This window comes from Cynocephalus volans, chromosome 1 (genome assembly GCF_027409185.1).
Source record: "Cynocephalus volans isolate mCynVol1 chromosome 1, mCynVol1.pri, whole genome shotgun sequence".
Lineage (NCBI taxonomy): Eukaryota > Metazoa > Chordata > Mammalia > Dermoptera > Cynocephalidae > Cynocephalus > Cynocephalus volans.
Window position 1 is genome coordinate 123,095,671 of NC_084460.1, and position 10,544 is coordinate 123,106,214.

The window sequence follows — 10,544 nt, forward strand, 5'->3', positions numbered from 1 at the left end:
GTCTTATATTAGTTACAGTTGTGAACCAGTATTGATACATTATTATCAGCTAAATTTTACATTAGGGTTTCTTCTTTGTCTTGTACATCTCTATGGCTTTTGCCAAATCCAAGATGTTATGTTTTCACTATTACAATATCATACAGAATAGTTTCATTGCCCTAAAATCCTCTGTGCTCCACCTGTTCATACCTCCCTCTTCTCCTGAAACCCTGGCAACCACTGATCTTTTTTTTCCCCTTTACCCCAAACATTTATCATTTCTTTGTGTTGAGACAGCCAGTGAAGTTTAAGTGCAGATATGTCATCATCTATTTAGTTGACTATTCTAAAATTTTGCTGGAGTTTAGTGATTTATTAATCTGTGGTTCCCAGAATTTTCCAGATGAGAAAACTGAGGCACAGAGAGATAGAGAACTTGCCCACAGTCCTCCAGTTTATATGTAGTAGCACAGCTGGGATTTAATAGTAGTTATTGGGTACTTTTTATTTTTCTTTATGCTTATCCATGTTTCCCAAGTTTTCAACAACTAACGTGTATATTTATAATGAGAAAAGAGGCTTGGTTTTTGCTTTTTAAGAAAAATAATGAGAATTATTTAGATATGTTGAAGGAATGGCTGACAGGTTTTGTTTACTAAAAACTGTGGTGTTAAGGAAGAAAAAATAGAAATGGCTAGGCCTGGATAACTGACCTGTTCTGGTCATAGGACATATAGTCTCAATTGTCAGGAAATAATAAAATTAGGCACAATACTGTTGAATTGGTACTTCTGAGAAATAATGCTAAATATGACATAAAACTAATTTTTAAAAAATTAACAGACTTTGCTTTTTAGAACATTTTTAGATTTACAGAAAAATTGAGCCAACACTGCAGGGTTTCTGTATACTTCCTTACCCTATACAGTTTCCGGTTACGAACATCTTGCCTTTGTGTGGTTACATTTGTTACAGTTAATGAAGCAATAGTGATACATTATTTTTTTAACTGAAATTCGTAATTTATATTAAGGTTCATTCTTTGTTCTGTACAGTTCTGGAATGTATAATGTTATATGTGCACCACTGCAGCAGCATACCAGACTATTTCCACTGCCCCTCTGCTACACCTGTCTTTACCACACCCTTAACCCAACTCTAGAATCCCTGGAAGCTGCTGTTCTTTTTACTCTTTCTATAAAGAAATAGAAATGCCTTTCCAGAATGTCATATAGTTGGACTCATACATTATGTAGCCTTTTCAGACTTTTTTCACTTAGTAATATGCGTTTAGTGTTTCTCCATGTCTTGATAGCTCATTTCTTTTTATCACTGAATAAGATTCCATGGTATGGATGTGCCACAGTTTCTATCCATTCACCTATTGAAGAACATCCTGATTGCTTCCAGTTTTTGGCAATTATGAATAAAGCCACTATAATAACATCTGTGTTTAGGTTTTTGTGTGGACATAGTTTTCATTTCAGTTGGGTAAATGTCTATGAGTGTGATTGCTGGATTGTAAGGAAGGACGTTGTTTACGTTTGTTAAGAAACTGCCAAGTTGTCTTCCAAAGTTGTTATCTCATTTTGCACTCACATCAGTTGAGAATGAAAATATGTGCCATCTGTGTATCTTCTTTGGTGAGGTGTTTGTTCAGATCTTTGGTCCATTTTTTCTTCAGGTTTTTAATTTTCTTATTGTTGAGTTTTAAGAGTTCTTTGTATATTTTGGATACCAGTCTTTTATCACATAAATGTTTTGCCCATATTTTCTGCCATACATGGCTTGTCTTTTTATTCTCATAAAAGTGTCCTTCACAGAACAGAAGTTTTTAATTTTTTTTTTTTTTTTTTAAAAAGAAGACCGGTAAGAGGATCTCAACCCTTGACTTGGTGTTGTCAGCATCACGCTCAGCCAGTGAGCAACCAGCCATCCATATATGGGATCCGAACCCGTGGCCTTGGTGTTATCAGCACCACACTCTCCCGAGTGAGCCACGGGCCGGCCCAGAAGTTTTTAATTTTAATAAAGTCCAAGTTACCAGTTTTTTCTTTTCATGGATTGTGCTTTTGATACTTATCTAAAAACTCATTGCCAAACCAAAAGTTACCTGTATTTATTCCTGTGTTATCTTCTAGGAATTTTGTAGGTTTGCATTTTACATTTAGATCTATATGATTCATTTTTAGTTAATTTTTGTGACAGGTGTAAAGTCTGTGTGTAGGTTCTTTATTTTTGTACAGCCATGTGTCACATAATAGCGTTATAGTCAGAAATGGGCCCCATAAGATGGTGGCCTCATAAGATTATAATGGAACAGAAAAATTTCTGTTGCCTAGTGATGTTGTAGTTATCGTAACATCATAGTGCAATGCATTACTCATGTGTTTGTGATGATGCTGGTAAAAACAAACCTAGTATGCTGCCAGGTTTATAAAAGTATAGCACTTACAATTATGTATAGTATGTAATACCTGATAATAAATGTCTGTATTGCTGGTTTATGTATTATTTATATATTATTGTACTATACTTTTTATCATTTCTTTAGAGTATACTCCTACTTATAAATAAAGGTTAGCTGTAAAACAGCCTCAGGCAGGTCCTTCAGGAGGTATTCCAGAAGGAGGCATTATTGCCATAGGAGATGACAGCTCCATGTGTGTTATTGCCCCCGAAGACCTTCCAATGGGACAGATGTGGAAGTGGAAGATAGTGATATTGGTGATCCTAACCCTATGTAGGCTAGACTAATGTGTGTGTTTGTGTCTTAGTTTTTAACAAAAAAGTTTAAAAAGTAAAAAAAAAAATTAAAAATAGAAAAAAATTTACAGATCACAATGTAAAAAAAAATTTTTTGTACAGCTGTGCAGTGTGTGTGTGTTTTAAGCTAAGTGTTGTTACAAGAATCAAAAAGTTAAAAAAAATTTGAAAGTTTATAGAGTAAAAAAGTTACACTAAGCTAAGATTAATTTATTATTGAAGAAAGAAAAATATATATATGTATTTTTTTGTCTTTTTCGTGACTGCCACTCATTCCTATATAGGATCCGAACCCGCGGCGGGAGTGTCGCTGCGCTCCCAGGGCCGCACTCTCTCGAGTGCGCCACGGGGTCGGCCCAGAAAAATATTTTTTAATAAATTTCATGTCTCCTCAGTGTACAGTGTTCATAAGGTCTACGGTAGTGTACATAATGTCCTAGGCCTTCACATTCACTCACCACTCACTCACTGACTCACCCAGAGCAACTTTCTGTCCTGCAGGCTTCATTCATGGTAAGTGCCCTGTATAGGTGTACATTTTTTATCTTTCATACCTTATTTTATTTTATCTATATGCAAACATTCACCATAGAGTTACAGTTGCCTACAGTATTCAGTACAGTGACATGTTTTAGGATTGTAGCCTGGAATAATAGGCTATACCATATAATCTAAATGTGTAGTAGACTATACTGTCTAGGTTTATGTAAGCGTACTCTATAGCATTTGGCATAAGGACCAAGTCTCCTAACTATTCATTTCTCAGAATGCATTCCCATTACTAAGCAACACATGGCTGTATGTGGATGCTCAGTTGTTTCAGCACTGTTTGTGGAAAAGAAAATACTTTCTCCATTAAATTGCCTTTGCAATCATTTAGTTGACTGTATTTGTGTGGTATGTTTCTGGACTCTCTGTTCTGTTCCGTTGATCTATTTGTTTATTCTTCTGCCAGTACCACACTGTCTTGATTATTGTAGCTTTATAGTAAGTCTTGAAGTCAGGTAATGTCAGGCCTGACTTTGTTATTTTTCAGTATTGTGTTGGCTATTCTGGGTCTTTTCCTTAACATAGAAACTCTAGAATCAGTTTTTTGGTGTCCATAAAATAACTTGCTGGAATTTTGATGGGATTATCACATTAATTTGATAGGTCAAGTTGAGAAGGACTGACATTTTAACAATATTGTCTTCCCGTCCATGAATATGGAATATTTTTCTTATTTATTTAGATCTTTTTTTATTTCTCTCATCAGAGTTTTGTAGTTTCCCTCATACACATTTTGTACATATTTTGTTAGATTTATACTTTTTATGCTAATGTAAATGATATTGTGTTTTTAATTTCAAGTTGTAATTGTTCATTATTGGTATACAGGCAAGCAGTTGAATTTTGTGTATTAACCATGTATCATACAACCTTGCTATAGTTTCTTAATAGTCCAGGAGTGGGTTTTTTGTCAATTCTTTGGGGTTTTCTACCTAAAAATGTCATCTGAAAATAGTTTTATTTCTTTGTTCCCAATCTGTATACTTTTTACTTCCTTTCCTTATCGTATTAGCTAGGATTCCCAGTGCAGTGTTGAATAGGAATGGTGAGAGAGTACATCCTTGCCTCATTCCTGATCTTTCTCATCAGGTATGATGTTAGCTGTATGTATTTCAGTGAGGTTCTTTATCAAGTTAAGGAAGTTTTCTCTATGTTTGCTGAGAGGTTTGATCATGAATGGGTATTGGATTTTGTTAAATGCTTTTTTGCATCTATTGAAATGATCATGGGCCGAGCCCGTGGCGCACTCGGTAGAGTGCTGCGCTGGGAGCGCGGCGACGCTCCCGCCGCGGGTTCGGATCCTATATAAGAATGACCAGTGCACTCACTGGCTGAGTGCCGGTCACGAAAAAACGACAACCAAAATGAAAAAAAAAAAAAAAAAAAAAAAAAAGAAATGATCATATGTTGATGTGATAAATTAAACGGATTTTTTTTTAAATGTTGGATCAGCCTTGCGTACCTGAAATAAATCCTACTTGGTGTATAATTCTTTTTATACATTGTTGGATTTGATTTGATAATATTTTGTTGAGGATTTCTGCGTCTGTGTTCATGAGAGATATTGGTGTGCAATTTTCCTTTCTTGTAATGTCTTTAGTTTTGATTTTAGAGAAATGCTGGCATCATTGAATGAGCTGGGCTTGTTCTCTCTGTTTCTGTTTTCTAGAAGAGATTGTAGAATGACTGGTATAATTTTGTACTTAAATGTGTGATAGAATTCACCGGTGAAACCATCTCCTCTTGGTGCTATTTTAGAAAGTTATTGATTTTTTTGTTGTTTAAAAATATCTTAAATTTTTAAAACTTTTTTTATTGAAACATAATTGTTATACGTATTTGAGGGGTACAGATTTGAATATCAGTACCTGTAAAAAAAAAAAAAAAAAAATCAGTCCCTGTGTACAATATGTGGTGATCAAATCAGGATAATTAGTATACTCATGTTTACAAAACGTAATCAGTCTTTGTGACCTTTAACCAATTTCTTGCCAATCCTCTTCCCCCACCCCTTTTCTCACCTCTAATAACTACAGTTCTTTTTTTTTTTTTTGAAAGTTCAATATATTATTGTGATTGTTTCTTTCCTTCTTTCTTTTCATTTATTTATTAGCTCCCAGTTATGAGTGAGGACATGCAGCATTTCTCTCTCTGTGCCTGGCTTATTTCACTTTAGTTTCTTTAATATATAGGCCTATTCAGGGCCGGCCCGTGGCTCACTCGGGAGACTGTGGTGCTGATAACACCAAGGCCCCGGGTTCAGATACCATGTAGGGATGGCTGGTTTGCTCACTGGCTGAGCGTGGTGCTGACAACACCAAGTCAAGGGTTAAGATCCCCTTACCCGTCATCTTTAAGAAAAAAAAAAAAAAAAAAATATATATATATATATTTATATAGGCCTATTCAGATTTTCCATTTCTCCTGTGAGTTTTGATAGTTTGTGTCTTTTAAGAAATTGATCCATTTCATCATCTAAGTTATCAAATTTGTAGTCAAAGAAGTTTTTGTAGTGTTTCCTTTATTATCCCTTTAATGTACCTGGGATGTATAGTAATGACCCTCTTTTGTTAGTGATATTAGAAATTGTCCTTTTCTTCCTTGGTTTGCTTGGGTAGACATTTATTTTTATGCATTTTTGAAATTAAAAAAAAAACATGAGAGAAATAGATTAGTACTAACCATAAATTCCAAAATGACCTTATTACCCATCCACAGAATGCACCCAGATTCATTATCTCTGCTTCTCTGTACACAAGTTGAGAAACCAGAATGATACAAAATTACACGAATATATGCTGTGACTATGATGCAATAATCATGTTTCAGTTCCATTATGATTAATCTTGATTACATGTTAAATTCCACCTGAATTCAAAAGGAAAAATACTAGCTCAAGTCCTCCTTACACGTGTTTTATTGTTCCCATATAGTCTTCTTACAACTTATTTTAGTAAAATTCTAATCACGTTGGAAAGATTTGGCCTATTGGGTTTATGCTGGCTTTTAGCACCAAGTGTGTCATGTTTGAGAGGTGTGGCTGCCTGTAGAAACAAAGATTAAATTAGTCAATCAAAACTATACTATTTTGATGAGTTGCTTATATTCAGAGTAAGAGGGAATTTCTATTTTTTGGAGCCCATAAATTGTGAAGGGAAAAAAGAATGGAGAAGGTGGGAGAGAACTGGTTTTGGTGAATTTATTTGTAGCTTGTTTTGTGATAAAGTATAGCTCGTATGGGTGAATGGGTGCCTATTTTTATCTCTGTAGTGAGTTTGAGGATGATGACTATTTCATCAATTTCATAAAGGTTTTATGAAATTAAATTTTGTTTGATTAAATTGTTCTTCGTATTTAGGTACTTAGTAGAACTGGGTTGTATCAAGCCGCTCTGTGATCTCCTCACAGTCATGGACTCCAAGATTGTACAGGTTGCCCTAAATGGCTTGGAAAATATCCTGAGGCTTGGAGAACAAGAAGCTAAAAGGAACGGCAGTGGCATTAACCCTTACTGTGCTTTGATTGAAGAAGCTTACGGTAAGATGCTTTGACTGGAGAAGCTTATGGCCAAGAATTAATTAGGCTATAGATACAGTCCAATAAAAACACTGATGTTACTGCTAGTAACTGGATGATGTGATAACTGTTGTGGAAATTGCTTGCTTCTGTGAACTGGATATTGTTGCAGATACGTATTTAAGATGTCAGTTTATAATACAAGCTTTCAGATGTAATCCCAGCAATCACTTCTATGCTATTATAAATACTTATGAGATATAAGTAGAGACTCTTCCTTTACATCAAGAACAGAGAGGTATGGCAAAATATAGTTTACTGAAATTTCCAGTAAATTTTTTTCTTTATTCTTCATTGTAGGTCTGGATAAAATTGAATTCTTACAAAGTCATGAAAACCAGGAGATCTACCAGAAGGCCTTTGATCTTATTGAGCATTACTTTGGGACCGAAGATGAGGACAGCAGCATTGCACCTCAGGTTGACCTTAGCCAGCAGCAGTACATCTTCCAGCAGTGTGAGGCTCCTATGGAAGGTTTCCAGCTTTGAAGCAATACTCTTCTTTCATGTTCCTGTGTCAGACCAGGCTACCCAGTCGAGTCCTCTTGTGGAGCCCACAGCCTTCATGGAGCTAACTTCTCAAATGTTTTCCATAATACTGTTTGCGCTCATTTGCTTGCCTTGCGCACCTGCTCTCTTACACACATCTGGAAAACCTCTGGCTCTCTGTGGTGGAATACCCTTCTAATAAAAGGGTATCCAGAACGCCCCACTCTCATGGAAAAATCCCTAGGCTTTGGAGACGCGCACTTACATTAGAGTCATGGGAATATATGCATATTAATGTGGCTCCCTTTTTTGTGGGGGGAAAAAGAGAGGACTCCTCATTCCCTTTAAAGTGGGAAAAAATATTGACATTAAAGATGAGACTAAAAAACCTTTATCTTGAATTTCACACAACTACACTTGCAACAAGAGAGATGTTTAGTCCTATTGTGTATACTTCAGAGTACTTTTCATAAGTTCTTCCACAGTGAACCCTTGGATTACCTGGTGGCTCTTTCTAGCCAAGTTTGCATTAATTCTTACTGAGATTGGATGGTTTTCTTTCCTCTATTGGCGCCATTCTTCAGATATTTAAGTCAAACCATCTGCTCCCTCACCTTCAGCCTTCAGTGAATGGGCTTTCTAGTTGTCAAGAGTGCTGAAGAATTAACACTTTGATTATTAAATGTGATACTGGTTTGCAGATTCCCTTAGAGCAGAAAGGAGAGGAGCACATATTAATTTGTGTGGCTTTGGCTTCTCTTTGGTCTTATGTGTGTTAGGATTTGGAAGTGGTTCAGTTCTAATGCTGATATGAAGATTTAGAATTCTTAATAATCAAAAACATATCCCATAACTCAATAAAGTAAGTCAAACAAACAAAAAACCATTTGATTTCCCCAAACTCAACCAGTGTGACTAGAGGCTGTGTTTCTGCATTAAAACAAATGTTTTTCAGGCTTTATGGTCCTGATCAAGGGCCTCATTAAATTGGAGTTCACTCTGGGTGCTTTTCCCCTCTGTGACTGGCAGATAACATAAACATTTAAAGGTAACTTAGGGATTTTTTTTTCCTTAGATGCAGCTTGATTGTAAGGTACTCATGCTGCATATGTGATCCCTTTAATGTAGCATCATTATCTTTAAAAAGTAACTACCTTCTCAACATGACCTACTTAACCCCAATAAGGGCAGTGATCTTTTTTCCTTATAACGTCTTGTTCCCTAATCATTTCATCTCCTACTATCCCTCCCACCCCACCCCAAATAAAAAGTGTTCACCTTCTGGCTCATTTAATGATGACTGCAATCTATACCTACAAATGGCGCTTCCAGTACTGTGTTCAGTGAAACACATCTATGCTTGGACTGGAACGAAAAAATAAGCTTAATTGCCAAGAAAACTGCAAATGAGTTGAATACGACTTCTCGGTGCTAGTTGGCTATCTTGACTCGATGTTGGGATATACTGTCAGAGAAGATTTTTTTTGTTGATGTGCTGTTCAAAATGAATTCTGAAGGAAAAGTTGCTCACTTCTGTTTCAGAGCATAACCTTTTAAACCTCTTTAGACTTGTCTTCCTCTAGAATTCATTATAACCCCAAAGTGTAAAAACTATTTAGAAGTTGCCCCTGACAAGCTATTATACATCTCTGGTAAATCCTGCTGAATATAAGGGATATTCAGAGCTTTCATACCTCATCGTGATGTTATTTAAGCAGCCAACTTATGTGACCTGATTTAAACTTTTAAAATATCCACTTCAAACTAGAATGATTCAAAAGACAAAGGACATTTATCAGCCAAGAGAGTGACGCATTCTTCGCACCTAGTCTGTAGTTGTGTCTGTGCTCTGGATGGATAACGTCTGATGTCTGTCTGTTATGATGGAGCAGCCACTGCAAAACCAGTCAACTCCCATCTATAACTGTTACTTTTTCTAGTGCTGCTTTGTGCTGAGAGAACATTTTAGTTTACTGCACTTGACCTGTAAAAGACTTTGATTCTTTGTAATTTTAGGGATAAATTAGGTGGTTAATTTAAAGAACTTTCAATGTTGCCTTTACATCACGTTAAAATATAACTTCTTTCAGAAGAGTAATGGAAGCACTGATTCATAGTAAAAATCTTGTTTTTAGCTTTGACTTTTTTTGTGGCTGAGTTTTTTAAAATTGTAAATTTTAAAACGTCATTCTATAGGATGTTTTAAATTATGTACCTTCTATTGGATAGTTAAAAAATTTTCATTTTATAAACCAAGTTGAATGGAAAAAATAGAAAGCACACAAAGTTGTTTCCCCATGTTAGTAAGAGTAGTATACATTGGGAATTTTTGCTCGCAATTGCAGTTGTCTCAATGAATGAATTAAAACAAAGTCCATTTAACTGATGTGATCTATTTTCTGTCTAAAACAGAGGAATTTATCTTGCTTCTGTTCTAGAGGAAGTTCATGAACCATAGATCTGTTTTTTGTTTTTTTTTTAACAGTGATTTTTTTTTTTAAAGTATAAAAGTTGGAATTGGCTAAAAGTTAAATCCCAGCATAATTCACATGTGCTGGAACTTGGTACTGATATAGCAACTTTTTGGTAATAGAAATGGCATTTACAGGGGTAATCGCAAATCCTGTTTTTGGTTCTCTGCCTGAAAGATTCTGTTAATTTAGTTTCAGTTTATTGAATACCCTATTGCTAAGGTGTTACTCATTACAAAAGCATGTTAATAACACAGGGAAACGCTTGCAGTTTTGTATAATGATCAAGGGGGAAGTGGCTTCATTTTTCCTCTTTTTTTTTTTTTTTTCCCTTCCTCCAAACTTTCAAAGTATATTCTCTGTAATGAGAACTTTGGTGGGGGAAAAAAGCATTGAGAGAATTTGGGGTGTGCTTATCTGGTATCTGAAGGAGCAGCAGATAGATACGGTTGGATTGAGACATAACCAGGGAAGGTAAAGATGATGGATGTGAAGAAAAGAGATTTCAGTTCTCCTGGGATACTTTCTTTCATGTTCTTGTCACTAATTAATCAAGACACCTCTTACCTTTGTCAGTTGTACTAGGTTTGAAAACTATTGCCCTAGGATTGTTTCTTTCATGTGCCAGATAAAGCTGATTGGGCTCTGGGTCATTTTCAGCATTACTGTTACAAAGAAAATCACAGACAATTGTCCCATAATAAATCTGAAT

At 35.6% G+C, this 10,544-nt stretch overlaps 1 protein-coding gene across 1 annotated transcript in view; it reads left to right on the top strand.

Annotated features, from left to right (window-relative positions):
- The window catches only part of KPNA1 (karyopherin subunit alpha 1), an 80,009-nt gene extending 70,507 nt beyond the window's left edge, over nt 1–9,502 (top strand). Inside the window, exons 13-14 of the mRNA XM_063092320.1 lie at nt 6,656–6,834; nt 7,174–9,502. Coding sequence (XP_062948390.1) covers nt 6,656–6,834; nt 7,174–7,361 — 367 coding nt within the window. The 3' untranslated portion in view covers nt 7,362–9,502. The remainder of the gene's footprint in view (nt 1–6,655; nt 6,835–7,173) is intronic.
- The last annotated feature ends 1,042 nt before the right edge of the window (nt 9,503–10,544 follow it).